Genomic DNA, 18574 nt, shown 5'->3' on the forward strand with positions numbered 1-18574 from the left:
CCTTTACGATCCATATGGCGTCGTCAGGGTGCAGCCCGGCTGGGTCCCCCTCTATGGACCATTGTACCCCTGCCGCACCGCATAGTCCCTTGGGGCTCCCTGTGGCGTCGCAGGTGGTTGCTGGTGCTCAAAGCCTCGCTTTGTGCACACCTCGGCCTTCTGGGCAGGCGCCCACCTGTCCGGAGCCTGAGACGGCGCCGTTCCCGCACCGTAGACTTGCCTCCCCGGCTCTGCCTCTGCTTCTTTCTCCAGTGTTCGAGTTTGTTGCGGTTGAGGCTGAGGCAACGCCGGTGCTGCGCCTGAGGTTTGCCCTCCCGGCTCCGGCGACGCCTTCTTCTTCGGAAGGTGAACTTGTCGCCTCCCCGGCTCTGCCTCCGCTTCTTCCCTCGGAGTCGGAGCCGGTCCGGGTTGAGGCTGAGTCAGCACCGGAGGCTTGCATCCCCGGCTCCGGCGCCTTCTCCTTCTTCGGAAGGGGAGCTTATTGTGGATTCGGCCCCGGACGGAGCCAACTCGATGCCGGATGGAGTCGAGTCGGCGCCGGACAAAGCTCGGTCGGCGCGTACTAAAGTGGTTTTGGCGCCGCATCGATGCCGGGTTGTTGACGCTTCTCCGGAGGACTTTAGCGTTTAGCGTTGCCCTCACGCCCGGCGATGCCGGATGTTTTCATGACTATGCCTCTATGTGTATCCGGCAGGGTCCCCACCTCCTCAAGAGCACCCGCACCTGACAGGCTCCCTCGTCCATAGGGCTCCCTTGAGTTGGGCATTGGTCGCACCCTCACTGTCTTGGGAGGGTTCGCTTACAGCCATCACCTACTGATGAGCTACTATCCCCATCCTCGGAGGGCTACCGCGGCTGGTGCAGCTTTTCTCAGAGTGGTCTCTTTGGCCACTCGGATTTTGAACATGCAGCCCACTTCGGCGCCCTTATCTGTGGACCCTTTACTTGATGTCCTTCACCGTGGGTCTGGGAATGTGGAGCCGCTTCTCCACTTAGAAGCTTCTCTTTATGATGCCCTTTTGGGCACCTGGGTTCGTCCACCTTCTGGTGACTCGATGGCTCGTTCGGCCTTGCACCGCCACCGTCCTACTCCACATGATCCGGCCTGCTTATTTGTGCATCCTGACGTGCAGGTGTTTGTTTTGCAAACTGCCTTCCCTTCCTTGCCTCTGCTATTGCTTCCTCCCTCCCGGTAGTCCAGGTGGCTTGAGTCATGGGGTCGGAACATCTTTGTCTCCACTAGTACTGCTCTACGGTCAATAAATACAGTGTGTGCCCTGCCTCGGGCTACCTCTGCCCTGTGGGACTCTGCAGAGTCTTAGCTCTCCACCAGCACGGAAGGCGCTTGTGTTGACCTGCTTCATCTTGTCTGGGATGGCCGTGACCTTGTTGAGTTTACGATCTGCTCCGCCTTAGATACTGCTGATTTCCTTAGGGCGGGCTATGGCTGGTTCAGTCGCTCCGCGGCGCCATGCTTGGTTACGGGATAGCGTCTTCCCGGAAAATATACGGGAGAGTCTTGTCGATTTACCCTTTGATGGGGTTTTATTGTTTGATGCGCACGCCGACTCGGCTGTTCAGCGCCTCCTTGTGGGCTTTCCCCCCCCCCCCCTTTAGACCTGTGTTCCTCAGGAGTTTGTTCTGGGGTGGTACCTTTTCATTTAGCATCATTTTGATGCGTTGTGTTTTAGGCTGGTAGTAAGCTTCAGGTCTTCCTTTTGCATGTGGTTGGAGGTGATTACCCTTTCATTTCTCATCCTTTGGATGCAATTATGCGTTTTCAACTGGCGGTTAACCTGCTGTGGCAGTGTTCCACAGATTGTTCCTCTAACTGTGGCTTGCCCTTTTGAACGTGTTCCCTGTTGTTAGCGGGGTACAAACTCCATGTGGGGTACTTGTTTGCTATTATATAGCTCTGTTATGTCAACTGGGCCTACGAGTTCCTTTGGCCTCTAGGCGTCATCTGGTGCTCTTCTCTGCCGTTGTACGGTGCTCAATGAGGTACCTTGGCGTCATCTTTACGTTATTAGTCATCTTGCTTCGTTCTCCTCCTTCGGAGGTTTTCTGGGTGTTCATCACGCTTTAACGGCAGCTTCTGTTTGCTATTACGGTGCCAGATGTGTTCCTATACAATGATGTTGCTTAGTCGTGGCTAGTTTACCTGTTTTTGCTATATATATCTGTAATTGGGTATATATACCAGTTCCATGGGTACTCTTCTTCCTACTCTTCAACTCTCTTCGAGGCTGCAAGGTCTGGTCCAAAGTCTCCATGTTTCAGGGACTTTTCCGGTGATGCATGTGGCATTTCCAATAAGGCCCCTTTCTGTGTTCCGCTTGCTGGGGTGGTTCCCCGGTTTTACGCTGCTCCCTTCTTCGTGTTGTTACTGAACGATGCTCTCTTCTGGACAAGGGTTACTTTCCTTCCAGTCGGAGGGTGTGGTCTAACATTCTGCGATTATTCCTCCGTTTCTACACCTTAGTACTTTGGTGCCTCTGCTGCACCTTCCTTCGGCTGTGCTATATTGTATCATCTGGGCATGCAGAACGGCTCTTCTAATGTCAGTCGTCTTATATCTACACCCTGCATTCTGTATTTTGTGTGTTGGTCCTCACCTTGGTCTTACCGCGGCCTGGTCGAGCAGCCTTATGCTTATTTTAGCTACGCCACCTTATGCTCTCTGTTGCTGTTTGCTCTGCGCATGTTTCTGTGGTGGCCTGCATCAGCGGGCTTAAGAAAGTTACTGTTCGCCCCTATTCCCCCTTTTGGAACTGGGTGTGCGCTTGGCGCGTTTCTTGTCTCCTCCTACAATTCCAAGAACATTGCTAATTCTATCTTTTGACCTTGGTTCTTGGATGTAGCCTCTCCGGCCTTCCTTTCGTGGGCTAGCCTGGTAGGCTCTGGTTGCATCTCTTCAGGTTTCTTCTCAACCTTTGGTCGGTGTTCACATAATGCGCCATTGCGCTGAGAGTGGTCCTTCTTCCCCTCTCTTTCTTTTGTTCTGGTATATGGCTGGTGCCGTTTCTATCTCTCATGCTTACAGGTATGGTGTAGCACCATTATGGCATTTTTGGGATGTATTGCATCCCGTTAACTTTTGCTCTCTCAAGCTATTTGGGTTGCTGTCTGGCTGTTTAGCCACAGACTTCCCCATTGCCCGTCACTCTGTTGCCAGCTCAAATGCTTGGCGCTTTCTGTTGTCCTGTCGCAGACCCACCCCCCCTTTGGGGTATGTCTGTGGTATCTATTCTAAGTTAAGTAATCTGATGACTCTATCAGATGTACGAGTTACTTACCTTCGGTAACGATGTATCTGGTAGAGACTTTGTCTAGCCGCAGATTCCATAACGCCCAACCAGCCACCCCGTTCTGCGAGGACCTTGCCAAGTGGGGTTCTCCGTTGGCCCCCCGTTTACAGTTGGCATTGGTTTTTTTTTCTCTCATGGGTGCTCACATTGTTGCGTCTCTTTGAGATTTGCCATAATACAGCTCACTCCCTCTCAGAGGTTACTGTTACCATAATACAGTTGTCTCCCTCTCAGGGGTTACCTGTAAAATGATGCCCTTTTGATTGACCTTCACCAGGAGATTCCTCTTCATTTCATATTCTCTCCTGCTGTTTTCCCTTCTTCTCTATTGGCTCAGGGTTCTCGGTCTCCTCTACAGTAGTCTTCTTGGGGATCTTTTCACCTGTTTCAGACCTCCATTACTATAGGGGCAGTGCCAGACTTTTCATGCCTTCCTGCTGTGGACTGTTGTTCTCTCTGTGCTCCGTTCTTGCTGGACGGCACAGTTCTACATGGTACTGACAGTCTAATTTTGTCTTTTGTTCTGCATGATAATCAGTCTATTTCTGTCTGTTGGGATATTCTTCCCTTGTTGCACTTGGGAAGGGTCTTCGCTTAGCTTGCGAGGTTCTTTCTCACAGCTTTTTCACTTATATGTAGGCAGTGTCTAATTCTGTCTTTTACGATGGTGTCTTGCACCATCCTCCTTATTTATTTATGAATTTTCATCCATCGCACGCTTCTCCCATACTTTCACAGTTTTTTTATTGGTGGCTCCGTGTTGTGTCGCGGAAAAGCTTCTCCGAAGAAAACTGATGTCAGCACGCCGGGAGGGACTTATATGACGTCGCGGACTTCACGTACGTGAACGACGTCAGGGTGGGGTCGCGTGGCGCCGTCCCCTGGTGCGCAGAGGTGCTGCTGCAAAAAAGTTTTCCTGATCCAGTCTGATGCCTGGGGATATTCTAAGTTAAGGAATCTGCGGCTAGACAACGTCTCTACCAGATACATTGTTACTGAAGGTAAGCAACTCGTACATTAGGGCCGTCTGCTGAGTTACATTACCCTTGGTCATGTGCAACACCCCATAGAGCCGTCGCAGGTTGTGTCTAGTGCTTCTACCAGGCATGAACCCTGACTGATCAACATGTACCAGGACTTTTAATTACCGATAGCACCCTGGCTGCCAACACCTTTGCCAGGACCTTGGTCTCTACGTTGATAAGGGAGATAGGCCTATAGGAGCTGCACTGATCTGCCGGCTTACCCTCTTTGTAAATCACCACTATCGTAGCCGCCATTTGGTCCTCATGGAGATGACCCACCTCTTGTGCCTCCAGCAACATCTCCAAGAGCGGGGAAGTATGATCGTTGCCTGCTTTTTGAAAATTTAGACCGGAAGCCCATTAGGTCTGGACGCCTTCCCTGACTTAAGCGAAGTCAGTGCTTTGCCCAACTCTTCTACCATGAGGTCCACCTCCAGAGCGTCATAAGCTTCCGGGGGCACCATTGGAATGTTAAAATCCCTAAGGAATTCCTCACAGTCCGCTGTCGACCTCGTACTCATCGCGTGGCACGCACCGGCGCATGATCAGAGATCCTCCTAGTTATGTTGTAGACGTTAGAGAAGACCCCCACTCTATCTGTGTGCTTGAACAAATGGTCAAGTCTGGAGAAGGACCCATGCCTGGCCGAGTAGAAAGTGTAGTGTTCTAGTGAAGGGTTGTGCGCCCGCCATAGATCAACCAAACCCAGTGACCTTGTGAAGTCCGCAAGGCCACGTTCCCCCGGTGTGCCCCTTCGAGGGCCAGACCTATCCATTTCCGGGTTCATCACTGCATTTGTATCTCCCCCAATGAGCAGGGTTCCTGTGGGTAAGCCCGCTATGAGAGTACTGAACTGCGGGAGGATCACCGAGTGAAGCCCCGTCGGTATATAGCATAAGCCGAACACCAGCAGGCGCCCCTCCCACTTGCCAGCTGCTGCAGCAAAACACCCCGCTGGGTCTGTCCACGTGTCCGTGATCACCAAGGGCCGCGCTTTGCGTATGAGGATGCCCACCCCCCTGGCCCCGGATGTGATCCCAGAGTGTACTACCAAGGTGTATCCGAACCGATCTAAGGCTTTACATCTGTTTCCCCTCAGGTGCGATTCCTGAAGGAGAACAACTTCTGGGTAATGCCTCTTCAGATACTGCATCACTAGCATGCGCTTAATCTTATTGCCCAGCCCATTCATAAACCAAGACCAAATCTTTACAGTAGCCGGGACGCCCATTAGTATGGTAAGACTATTGACAATGGAGCCTCCCTGTTCCCCCACCATGATCTCCGTGACAACCCTCATTCTCTGCTGGATGAATAGGTCTCGAGTGTAACTTCCCCTCCTCTTCAAACAAAAACAAACAGCAATCCCAACTCCCCCCTCCCTTCATCCCTGCTAGGTGAGTCCCCAACCTCCCACCTCCCAAACTTGCTGAGTGCCTGTCGCCCATGAAAAACCCAGAAACCCATTCGTAAGGGGTCGTAGTCTAGCCTCCAGCGTGAAGAGAAATCTGACTGCTGACTGGAATGTACAGCCCCATAACTGCGTCCCAGTAACCTTACAGATCTAGGCCTCTCTCCGTGACCCCTCCACCCCACCAATTCAAACAAATGACATATTTACTTAATGTTTGTGTCCTATGAGAAAGAGTCCTAGGTGCGGTCCCCAGTGTTCGGGCAGCATCATTAGAGTCACCCCCTTCCATATATAACCGCCCTCCCTCTACATAGAACCACACATCAGTCGTGACCCGCTGACGAGTGTCTCAACGTTACTCATCCGTCTATTGTTATCGTGGCTATCCGCTGGGGGAGCTCCCGGACTCGACTCCTCTCCGCTCAATCACCAGTCGCCTGTGTCCTCCTTTGCGGCTCACGGTGTGCCAGCCCTCCAGCCAGTCGCTCGCTTCCTCCGGCCTTTCGAAGTAATACGCCTCTCCATTGTCAAAGATTTTGAGACTGGCCGGAAAGAGCATCATGTACTTCACGCCCTGCTCCCGAAGGACTCGTTTCACCCCATCGAAGGAGCGCCGCTGGCGTTGCACATGCAGCGTGAAGTCTGGAAAAAATTGGATCGTAGCATTCTCGAGTCTGAGGTTACCATGCTGCCTGCAGGATGGCGTCGCGACTGTGTATTTATCAATGTGTTTAGCCTGCCCAGGCCCCTTAGTGCGACCCATAACGCAGTCTGTGGAAGAATGGGGTCACTGTCCACCAGCCACAGCCAGGACCGCTATAGCTGGCTCCTTCTAGGGAGGAGGGGTTTCTCGCTCGTGCCTCTCCGCTGGTGCGGGCAAGGATCAGTCTAGGTGCGGCCCGGTCTCCTGGAGGTTCCTATCAGTGCCACTGTACCAAGCCGAGACCCACCACTGCTGTTGGGTGGTTATTGTCCCCACTCTCCGCTCACTACACAAGCTGGTCCCTACAGCCTCCACATACCCTCTGGGGCCCAGGACTCTCAGCCCCAGGGGTCATGCTCCACTCGCTAGTCCGCACGGGGAGCGAGGGGGAGGGAAAACACCAACCTCCCCGTTGGTGCGAGCAGGAGACCGGTCGATTGCAGCCCGGTTGTCCAGGGGACCCCAGCAATGTCATCGCTCTTCGCCGGCGGACGGTCGTTGACCCAATGCTCCGCTCCCTCCATTGGCCGGCCAACACCCGCCAGGCGCAACGCACCCCCGGGGACCAGGTTCTTGCAGCCCCAGGGACCGCGCTCCAAACACCAATCGGGGGGGGGAGGGATCACTCCTCCTCCTATGTGCCACTAGGTTACTTAGCTCTTGTGGGCTAGATGTGTAGGCTCTCTCCACCTGGCGGAAGTCTCCAGCTGCCAGGACGGGCCTAGGAACTGCTATTCCGCTCGGCCGCTCCCACGCTGACCCAGGGGGGCCGCCTGGGCGCCACACCCACTCCGCGGTCTGCCTCACTCGCTCCGCCGATATCAGCGCCTTCGCCAAGGGACGCCGCTGCTTAGGCACCTCTGCACCGGCAGGGCGCAGTCAGGCGCCTCTCCTACTGCACAGCACCGGATTCACAGCGGCGATTCCCCTTATGAGCTCCAGAGGGCCGCATTCTTGCCTGTACTCGCGTCCCTCTGTCGCTCGGTTTACAGCTCTACTTCTTCCGATCTTCACCCGGATCACGGTGGAATTCGGGCACCTCCCCCACCGCTCAGAACGGGCGCTCGGAACCAGGATTATGACGGATGTATGGGGCTATTTCACTGTAGGCTGCTGCAGCTCTCTCAGCCTGTGGCCATCTTCAGCGGCTGCTAGCCACGCCCCCAAGTTGTTTTATTCTTAATAGATAAAACACTGACTGAACATGGATTTTATTGTGTTATTTAATATTCCATAATGTGTGTGTTTCTAACCTCTTCAAGTATGTTTTGAGTAAGCTTACTTCTAAGAGAGTCAAGTACCAAAAGTTGTATAGTGACTGGGATATTAGTGACACTATAAAGTACTGACTGTACATGGATCTTAGTGAGTGTTATTTAATATTCCATAATGTGTGTGTTTTCTAACCTCTTCCTCCTAGAGTAAGTTTTGAATAAGCTTACTACTAAAAGAGTCAAGTTCCAAAAGTGGTTTAGTGACTGTGGGATATTAGTGATACTGCACAGTAGCTCCTGACTGCCCCAGTATGCAAACTTCACAGTGCATTCACAATCTCACCTTTGGAGTCTTTTAAAATGGAAACCTCTTTCTTGGCTTCCTCTTTTTGCAGATTGCTAATCATTGGTTGTAGCATCATGTCTGTTGGAGAGTTCAGCAGTGCCACAAATGCTTAAAATTGAGAAGCTTGGGGAGAGCCTAACTGAGCCTCTAGGTTTGGAGCCAGGAGTTGCAGTGAATATGACCGTTGTGTTTTGTTTGCTCCGCATAGTAGTATAATTCTAATCACTGACTATTGTGTTAAATTCGTTAGCCTATGCTTATTTATTATTTTGTATTAAATAATATGATGCAATTTTAAAACGTCTCCTAGAGTGTTTGCTTGCACATTTTGTTGAAGATCAGATTCAAGTTCAGTGAAATGTTTTCAAAAGGTACATTTTGTATTTGTAAGTCATTGTGAAGTGGGGTAAGCATTGTGTTGTTATTCTATGCTGCATTCACTTGAATTCAAATATCTGAAATGTTATTGATTGTTCTAGAACATCGACAGTGTTGTCGCTGCAGTTGCTGATCTCTTGCATGTCAGAATTCCCAACAGCTATGAGGTTAGCGGGAGACCAGAAACCACACCAGTTGGTTTAATGAACAATAAAAGAATTACCACCGATTTAGAATACAGACAGCACATATTTCTCCATGGCAACCGTATGGGATCAATGCCATCCGCCAGAAGCATGGGGTCTTATGGACTGAAACAGGCAAACATGCCATTTAATTCAACTACTAATGGTAAGTTCAGTTTCACTGTAGACATTTCTTCATACTCATTGAATTGAGCCATGACTTGGACATTTTCACTTCTATGAAAAAAGAGTATGTTTAACAGTTGACGGTAACAACTTGTAAAGCAATGTATTCCTCATATTATGTACTTTGTCTATTGTACTAAAACAAGTAACTGATAAAATATCTGTTTAACCGTGTCATATGCTTATTATTCATTCCCTAGACACTCCAGTTGCTGTTCTCTAGATCAGCAGTCATTTAATTTCTAAAGTGCCATGGGCAGTAATGTGTTTATTAGAAGTGTGTGAAATGTGCATCATTTGCTTTTGCATAATTATGTGAGATGTATGCAAAATTACATTAAATTACACATAACACAAAAAGGGCATTTGGTGCTGTATTTTAGCATCTGAAAGAGACACGTTAGTGATAGATTCCTTACCTTAGAATATCCCCAGGCGTCAGACTGGATCCGGAAAGTTTTTTGTAGCAGTTCCCCTGCACGTCAGTAGGTGACGTCGTGCGGCCCTGCGTCCGTCACAGGCGTCATAAGCGCCGGGAAGACGTCACGGAGACTACTTAGGCACCACCGATGCGTGCTGACGTCAGTTCTTTCTTTTTCCACACCAGCAAGCGCAGATCCGGATAGAGCATATACCTTAGTCACTTTTTGACTACTCTTTTGAGACTTTTGTTTCCCACTTTTTTCTCCTGGTGCACGTAGGGATGCCTGGATTTAAGTCCTGTGGGGTCTGCCGTCGCAATATGTCGGTAGCCCGATCACGACTCCCGGGACTGTCGAGCCATGGCCCCGAAGGCCTTGAGGGAACGGTGCCGGAAACTGCTGGAGGTCCGGCACTCGTCCCAACGCCGCTCCAGGTCCAGGGACCGTTCCCGGGACCGCTCGAGGGGCCGCAGTCGTCGCTCCTCGGGCTCCAAGTCTTCGCCCTCAGATTCCGGTAAGCGACAACATAAAAAAAGTCGAAGAAGTGTGTTCGTTCTCCGACATAAACAGGAAACGACAGACGATCTGGAGGACGCCGGTGACCTCGATGTCTCTTCTGACCCGGGGTTTGGCTCTCCCCCGCCTACAATGGAGGAGGGCGCTTCCTACACGATGGTGCTCCGTCTGACCTCGATCTTCCTACGGTTGCCCTCAAAACTAACGTCCTCACTGAGGTGATCCAGACGGCGTCTACTTCGTCGTAGCCACTGCTTCCCTTCAATGACGCCCTCACCGACGTCCGGTTGGGCACTTGGTCGTTACCGGCCACGGGGGCCCCTGTGGATAAGAATGTTGCCAGGCGTCACCGCCCGGCACCTGGTGACCCCGCGTTTCTGACCACCCATCCCACACCTGAGAGTCTGGTCATCCAAGCCTCGACGTCGCAGAGTGCCTTTCCCACGGCTCCGCCGGATAAGGACTCTAAGAAGCTGGAACAGTTCGGTAAGTGGTTGTTCTCTTCGGCCAGCTTGGGGCTGCGGTCGGTGAACACCGCCTGTTTATTGGGCCGCTATTCCCGGTGTGGGATACCGTTGCTCTGGTGTTGCCTCAGTGTCCTGAGGAGGTCCAGGCGGTTGCTGAGGGTAAGGATGCGGCTAAGTTCGCCATTCGGTGTGGTTTGGACACCGCTGACTCGTTGGGCAGGGCGATTACTACAACTGCGGCGCTGCGTCGCCACGCCTGGTTGCGATCTACTGGGTTCTCGCCCGATGTCCGGAGCTCACTCATGGATATGCCCTTTGATGGCACTCGCCTCTTTGGCAATAAGGCCGACAGTGCACTGGAGCATTTTAAGGGCTCACGGGCCACCGCCAAGTCCTTGGGTCTTTCCACGAAGACTCCGGCCACTCCTGGTTTTCGTTCCTTTCGTGGCCAAGGCAGGGGCGCCCAGGCACGTCCCATCAGCAAGCCTGTGCAGAATCAGCACGGCTGCGGCTTCCGCAGTGGCGGGTCTGGGAATCAGCGTGAGGGGCAGTCCCACCTCTGCCCCCGCTGTTTCTACCTCAAAACCTTCTTAATCCGAGCTTTGTGGAGCACCCCACTCCATTGGGTGGCAGGGTTCGCCATCACCTCCCCCACTGGCTCGCTATCACATCGGAAAAGTGAGTGTTGCAGATCATTCGCAAGGGTTACTCCCTTCACTTTCAGTCCACCCCTCCAGCCATGCCACCTCGGTGCCACTGCATGTCGGGGGAACACTTGGCCACTCTCCAGCAGGAAGTTGCGGCCCTCTTGGCCAAGGGGACCATCAAGTGCGTTCCTGGCCCAGAAGTAGGGAGTGGTTGTTATTCCCACTACTTTCTGGTCCCCAAGAAGGACAAGGGGGTCTGCGTCCCATCTTGGACCTCCGTAATGTCAACCACTTCCTCTGGAAGGAAAAGTTCAAAATGCTGACTCTGGCTCAGGTCTTGACTGCCCTCGACCCTGGAGACTGGATGGCAGCGTTGGACTTGCAGGATGCATATTTTCACATCCCCGTCCTGCCGGCCCACCAGCGTTACCTGCGGTTCATGGTAGGCCAGGAGCAATTTCAGTTAGCCATTCTCCCCTTCGGCCTTACCAGCGCCCCTCGGGTGTTTACGAAAGTGATGGTGGTGGTCGCAGCTCATCTGCGCAGGTCAGGGGTGTCAGTCTTCCCTTACCTCGACGACTGGTTGTTAAAGGCGGGCTCACCCCAGGCAGTCGTCAACCACCTTCAGACTACGGCCGACCTATTGCATTTGCTGGGGTTCTCCATCAACGTGCCAAAGTCGCACCTGAGTCCCTCTCAGAAGCTCCCCTTCATCGGAGCGGTTCTGGATTCAACGCTGTTTTGGGTTTATCCTCCCGAGCAGCAAGTCCGGGATATTCAGACTATGATTCCGATCTTTCAGCCTATGTCCCAGTTTCAGTCAGGATGACCCTCTGGCTTCTGGGCCTGATGGCCTCCTGCATCCTGCTGGTGACACATGCCAGATGGCATATGCAGGCTCTGCAGTGGGACCTGACATTCCAGTGGGCGCAACATCAGGGCAACCTGTCCGATCATGTCCAGATCTCGGAGGGTACTGCACGACAATTGCGGTGGTGGCTCACAAATCGCGATTGGGTCAATGGCAGATTTCCTGGGATGGGGAGGCCACTTGGGAGAGGCGGAGATCAGAGGCCTCTGGTCTCCGGCGGAGTCCCGGCTCCATATCAACATTTTGGAGCTGCGGGCGATCCGACTTGCACTGAAGGCATTCCTTCCCTCTGTCCGGGGAAGTGTGGTGCAGGTGTTAACGGACAACACTACCGTCATGTGGTATTGCAACAAACAGGGCGGGTGGGGTCCTGGATCCTATGTCAGGAGGCTCTGTGCCTCTGGACATGGCTGGAACATCAAGACGTTACCTTGGTGGTTCAACACCTACCAGGTTCTCTGAATGCCAGTGCGGACGAACTCAGCCGCCGGTGCTTGATGGATCCCGTATGGCGTCTGCACTCGGACGTGGTGCAAGGTCTCTTTCTGCAGTGGGGAGAGCATTGGTTAGATCTATTCGCCACCGAAGAGAACGCGCAATGTCAGCAGTTCTGCGCGTTGGAATTTCCAAGGCGGCACTCGCTTTTCGTCGTGAGTGGAATTGCAGTCTATTGTACGCCTTTCCGCCTATACCACTTCTGCCCAAAGTACTGAAGAAGATTCGGCACGACCGGGCCCAAGTCATCCTTGTGACTCCGGATTGGGCATGAAGAGTATGGTATCCCGAGCTACTCAGCATGGCGTTTGATCCCCCGATCTGTCTGCCTCTTCAGGAGGATCATCTGTCGCAGCAGCAGGGGACGGTCCTCGCCTCGAACCTGTTCGGCCTCCGCCTCCATGCGTGGAGATTGAGCGGCGGCAGTTGACAGCTTTCGATCTTCCTCCCGAAGACTGTGATGTCATTCTGGCAGCCAGGCGTCCCTCCACTAAAACGGTATACGCCTGCAGGTGGAACAAGTTTGTGGCATGGTGCACAGCAAAGACTGTGGATCCCCTTTCTGCCCCTCTTTCTGAAGTTCTTCTGTTCCTTCTTTCATTGGCCCAGCAGGGCTCTGCTCTCGGCACTATCAAAGGTTATCTTTCAGCCATCTCTGCCTTTTTGAGGCTTCCAGATCTGCCTTCTCTCTTTAAGTCCCCGGTTGTTACCCGTTTCCCTAAAGGAATTACGCCCACGTTTCCTCCCGTGCTGTTCATCATGCCTCAATGGGACTTGAATCTCGTTTTGACCTATCTGATGTGCACTCCTTTCGAGCCCCTTCATACCTGCCCTTTGCGTCTTCTTAATCTGGCTTTCCTGGTCGCTATCACCTCTGCCAGAAGAGTGAGTGAGCTTCAGGCTCTTTCTTCCAAACCTCGTTTCCTTTTTGTTCATCCGGACAAGGTGGTGTTAAGGACCAGTCCTTCATTTTTGTCAAAGGTGGTTACGCCCTTCCACATCGGGCAGACCATCACTTTGCCTACCTTCTTTCCGCCTCTGCATCCTTCGAGGGAGGAAGAGAGGCTCCACCGTCTGGACCCAAAACGTGCACTCGCATTCTATCTAAGGTGTACACAGCAGTTCTGGGTGGATGACCAGCTCTTTGTTGGCTACGTGGGCGCCAAAAAAGGTCGGCCTGTGCACAAACGGACCATCTCTCAGTGGGTCGTTCTGTGCATCAAAGCATGTTACTCCTTGGCTAAGAAGGAGCCTCCTGTGGGGCTGCGTGCCCATTCTACCAGGGCAACTGCAGCCACTACTGCCTTGGGACGCGGCGTCCCCTTGCAGGACATTTGTCAGGCAGCTTCGTGGGCCTCGCTGCACAAGTTTACGAAGCATTACTGCCTTGACAGTCAGGTCCGGAGAGACGGCTTCTTTGGCCATTCTGTTCTCCGTGACTTTCTGGTGTGATCGATTCGCAGACCCACCACCGGGGCTGGTATTGGGAGGTAGGTGTTTTTCGGTAGGGGCAGCCAAAGCTTGGAACGCCCTCCCTTTCCAGCTTAGAAATAGTACGAATCTACTGACATTCAGGAAAGCCTTAAAAACCTGGCTATTTGTCGTTTAATCCGTGGCCTCATATGTGAGTCTCTTTGGGAGGTTTTGTAGATAGCGCCAGGACACCTTCGGGTAGCAGTTTACACTTTAAAAATATTATAACATAACATATTGCTGGCGATCTATTCTAAGGTAAGGAATCTATCACGAACGTGTCTCTTTCACATGCACAAGTTACTACTTGTGTAACGATATATCTGTGAGAGAAATTAGTTAGTGATAGATTCCTTACCGCACCACCCATCCTCCCCGTTCTGCGAACTGATTCTAGGGTTAAGGTCATCCCCCTCTAAGGGCCCTAGTTTCATGGCACAAGTGGTCAGTTTCTTGTATGGCTCTGCGTTCCTGGCACGGAAAGTCGTGTACAGAACTGACGTCAGCGCGCATGGGTGGTGCCTAAGTAGTCTTCGTGCCGTCATGTCGGCGCTTATGACGCCAGTGACGGATGCGGAGCCACACAACGCCACCTACTGACGTGCAGGGGTACTGCTACAAAAAACTTTCCGCATCCAGTCTGACGCCTGGGGATAGTCTATGGTAAGGAATCTATCACTAACTAATGTCTCTGACAGATATATCGTTACACAAGTAGTAACTTGTGCATCAACAAAACGACATACAATTTCTACAGTGCAGTGGCTTGGTTTTCTGCCAGTTTTGCAAATCAATTGTTTGAGTTTTCATCTCACTGTTGACTAGCCAGATGCTTATATGTGGTTCGTAAATTTTTTTACAGCTGAAGTCTGTCCATGCAAAAGAGGACACAGGTTTCAGACCCCTTTGTTATTGTTTCAGCATAAGCCAAGCCCAAAAGATCTTTTCAGTAGCCCTAGAGAATTTTAATGGAAAACTAGTAAGATGCTAGGCAGAGTGTAAATGTACCTCGGTTCTAATAACCTCCACTGGAGCAGAATTAGAGAGGTAAAAGAGTTGCAACATAATGACTTCCATATTGTCTTTAAGAGCTTGCTGTGCATGAGCGAAGATGCAGCTCTATAAAATTTGCTTAATTTTATACCCGTTCAGGAGCGGTCAGGAGTGAAACTTCACTATTGTTAATAAAACCTTTTAAGATCATTAATAGCTCTCTTTTTGATCACAAAATCTGGGCACCAACTTGGTTTGTAATTGACTTTGTCGCCAAGATACTTGTAGTCCCTGACATTCAGTAGTTTAGTAAACTTTAGATACAATTCTCATATTAATTAACCCTTCCGAACGACGTGACTTTTGTTTCAGCAAAGTTAAGAACTAATGGATTGTTCTCTGTATGCATCAAACTGACTTCTAATACCTGTAAACCACTGAGTGTTTTTAGGAGTATCGGGAAGTCATCAGCATATATGATGCATCGGTGGGGTCCGCATTACTCTTACAAGGGAATTGGTTACCCATAGGCAACTCTGTTATAACTACACAGATATATAGTGTAAACAAAATTTGCATGAGAGCAAATCCTTCTCTTACAAGTGCCCTATGCCTTTCCTTACCAAATGTATTATTCTGCAGACTAACTTGTCCCTAAATGTTATATTGTAATCTCGCTACAATCCACCATTAGTCCATTCGGTGCACCATTACAAGATTTTTCGGAATTTACTTTTGTTTACCCTTTCAAATACTATCTGGTAGTCTACAACTGCACAGTAGAGCGGTGTGACCCTTAATTGCCAGGCTTTATCTAGTCATCAATGCCACTGCACCCTGCATTGTGGACATAAGTCCACTTAAGCAATTCTTGTTCAATGATAAGACTCTGAACTTAGCAGCCCAAACCTAAAGCCTCTTAAGGAGTAGCCTGACATTTGCCTGTGGGGCGCATGACCAATATTCAGTAGGGACTAGAGAGCACTCTATTACCTTTTTTTGCATACAAACACTATGCTCCATGTAGGAGAGTAGGGTCTGCTTTCTATGGTCACCGCCACTTTTTGCTTTTGCTTCACTGGTTTTCGACGTAGATGTGGCTGTGGGCCTGCTAATCAGACCCACAGCCCAGCTGTTCTCTCTCTAAATTCACACTATGTACTTTAGTTACATAACCCAATTAGTAAGGATCATCCTCTAGTGCCCTGTACAGTGTACCTTAGGTACCCAGGGCATGGGTGTACCCTAGGCCTACCAGGGGATGCAGCATGTATTAGGCCACCCCTGGCTGGCCTCCCATCATGACACAACTGGCTGATCACTCAGCTGGGGCAAGGTCGTGTAATCACCCCTTGCTTAGGTATAGTATTCCTATACCTACCTTCTATATAGACGCATGGGTAATCTTTCAGTCACTCCTATGGCAGGCCTTAACAATCCTGAAGGCAGAGTGCTTTGTAACATGTGAGATGGTGCTCTAGCATGAGCTGAGCCTGTCTGCAGCTTTCGGAACCATGTCCTTATAGCTGTTCTATGATATCGCCTACCATATACTCTTAAAGTGCCTTATAATCCTCGCGGTTATGGTAACTATGGTTTGGCTTTATCAAAACATGTCGTGTAAGGTGTCTAACACTTTGGAATACTACTCCCACGCCATTTCTGGCGATGAGGATAGTATTCCCCCCTTCTAGAGGGAGAAGACATGTTGAAGACCTACTACCCGGTTAAAGTTAACCAGAGCCCCAGCATCACAAAATGGATGCTGCTGCCACAGACACAAGTCCGACCTCCTGCTGCTGGGAGTCCTACCAGCGAGGGAGGCTTGGACAATAGGTTTCCTGCCGTGGGAGGTGCTAGCACCACCCTAGACAGGACTTAGTGTATGGGGAAGGAAGGGATGAAAGAAACGAGACACTGTCTGGGGCACACAAGGTGTCCCATGCATAGTCCGGTTCAAACCAGTGCTGGGGCACTCCAGCCCCAGTCCTGGCGCGAAACTGGACAAAGGGAAGGGGGTGTAACCACCCCCCTCCCTGGTCCCACCCATAGGAGGGACCTAGCAGGTAACCCAGCCCCCCAGATTAGTATAAGAGTGGGAGCTGAGTCCCTAGGACTTTGGATTATCCTGAAAAACTGCAACTTGAACAGAAACTCTGGACCTTCGACATTCGACTACGGAAGAAGACTGAAGAATCTCCCTTGTGGCCAAGGAGTGGCCACCCTGTGCAAACAGGCACCATCAAGCGACCTACTGTTTGCTTTGCCCAAGTTCTACGAGGAACCGACTGCAGAGCCCGACCAGCGCCTTGACTTCCAGACTTCTCCGACCCTGATTCACATCCACAGCAAAGCTGAGATCCGTGGAGGCGACGAGAGACGTGGGACCGGCTACCTGGGAAAATTGGCTACTAGCTTCCAGCGCAGCTTCTGAGGCATCCTCGAAGTTGTGCTCTGGGGATTGAGAAGCCCCAACCCCGAGCACCATCTGCACAGAAGATAAGCCCTCCACACTCCACGAGTTCTGCATGGGGCTCTTCTGCATTTTCCTGCTCGACGCGTCTGTCCGGTTGCTTGCCCGTTGGCTAGTAACCTCCGTGACGACGAACCCTTAACTTTCCACCGCTGGTTTGGCTCCTCCAGACTGGCCCTTGCTTTCCTGCGAAAGGGAAGTACCTCAGGCCTTCCTGGCGTGCAACAGAAGCAAATCCTTCATCCTGCGTGGGTTGCGCTTGCCAAGGCTTGCTGGGTCCGAACTCGACATCGACGCAGCCAACAGCAAGAGCCCTCGTGGGACAGCTCGCCTCCTGGTTCTGGACGTCCTCGACGCCTCCTGGTACCCGTGGCTGCTGTGACAAGCTTCACCTCTTCACCTGCATCTTCACGACATCGCCTGGTTCCTTCCTGGTTCCTTCCCGGCTCCTGGCTGGTGACCTAGACTCTGTCCCCTCTGCTTGCAGGTACCCTCCTTCTTGATTCCAACCTTGGAATCCACCGGACACTCTTCACTGACTGCCTGTCAGCACCTTTTCTTCAGGCATCCATAGGAGTCAACGACGAAACCAGACGCAAGTTCACACCTATGCACCAGCAGCCCGTGGGCTAGGTAAACTGAGTACTCACAAGGGTATTGACTATCCTAGGGTCTAGTTTCCAAGTCTCTAACTCCTAGCTCTTTCCGAAGTGTCCTAAAACTCTTTATTTCTAAACAGCACTATTTCTATCGACTTTAACGCATTACGCGTGAGTGTTTCCACTCTGCACCTGAATCCCGTGGGCCCCCCACTGCCTAGCAACCGGTAGTATAGTGTAGCCCCAGCGATTCCCTAGGCCTAACCTGTGTTCGTGACAGTGGTCCTTATACCACTTAGTATATGGTTTGCGTGGCCCCCTAGGGCCTAACTGTATTACTTACCTGTGTGACTTATGTATGCTTAAATAAGACTGTGTTGTACTTACCTCGAATCTCATAAAGAGTGCTGAGGGTATTTTGACTAGAATAAATTCATTCTGTTTTCATATTTCTGTTGTGGTGTCCTTTCATTTGGTATTCAAGGGATTGCAAATTGTATAACAGCTGGCTTCACATGCCGTACAGAGTTTAGCCTAAGACTGCTCTTGTCCATGCTACCACTAGGATAGCTGGTCTATAAGGTTGACTTTACAACCAATCACCATAAGGGTTGTTTGGACTGATACAAGGTGTACACTAGAACTAGTGACATCATATATCGGGCCAACTTCTCACACTCCATTCGCTGCCTCTCGATATCTACCTGTTGACTTGTGAACATGTATGAAATGTGTTTTTAAGATGAGAGAGCTGGAAAATGGACTACTTCTTTTCTTCCCCTTTTCCTTTCTGGGTACTGAAAAAGAGGCAGCAAACTTCTCCCAAAATTAGCTTGGTCATGCTCCACAGATTGCCACA

At 51.2% G+C, this 18574-nt stretch overlaps 1 protein-coding gene across 9 annotated transcripts in view; it reads left to right on the forward strand.

The window, feature by feature from the left end:
- The window catches only part of KMT2C (lysine methyltransferase 2C), a 1736691-nt gene that overhangs the window by 1584629 nt on the left and 133488 nt on the right, over nt 1-18574 (forward strand). For all 9 annotated transcript variants that reach the window (XM_085632007.1, XM_085632012.1, XM_085632004.1 and 6 more), the window contains one exon: nt 8490-8739. In XM_085632007.1, the coding sequence (XP_085488133.1) occupies nt 8490-8739 (250 nt within the window). The remainder of the gene's footprint in view (nt 1-8489; nt 8740-18574) is intronic.

Source organism: Triturus cristatus, chromosome 10, assembly GCF_964204655.1.
Source record: "Triturus cristatus chromosome 10, aTriCri1.1, whole genome shotgun sequence".
Taxonomy (NCBI): domain Eukaryota; kingdom Metazoa; phylum Chordata; class Amphibia; order Caudata; family Salamandridae; genus Triturus; species Triturus cristatus.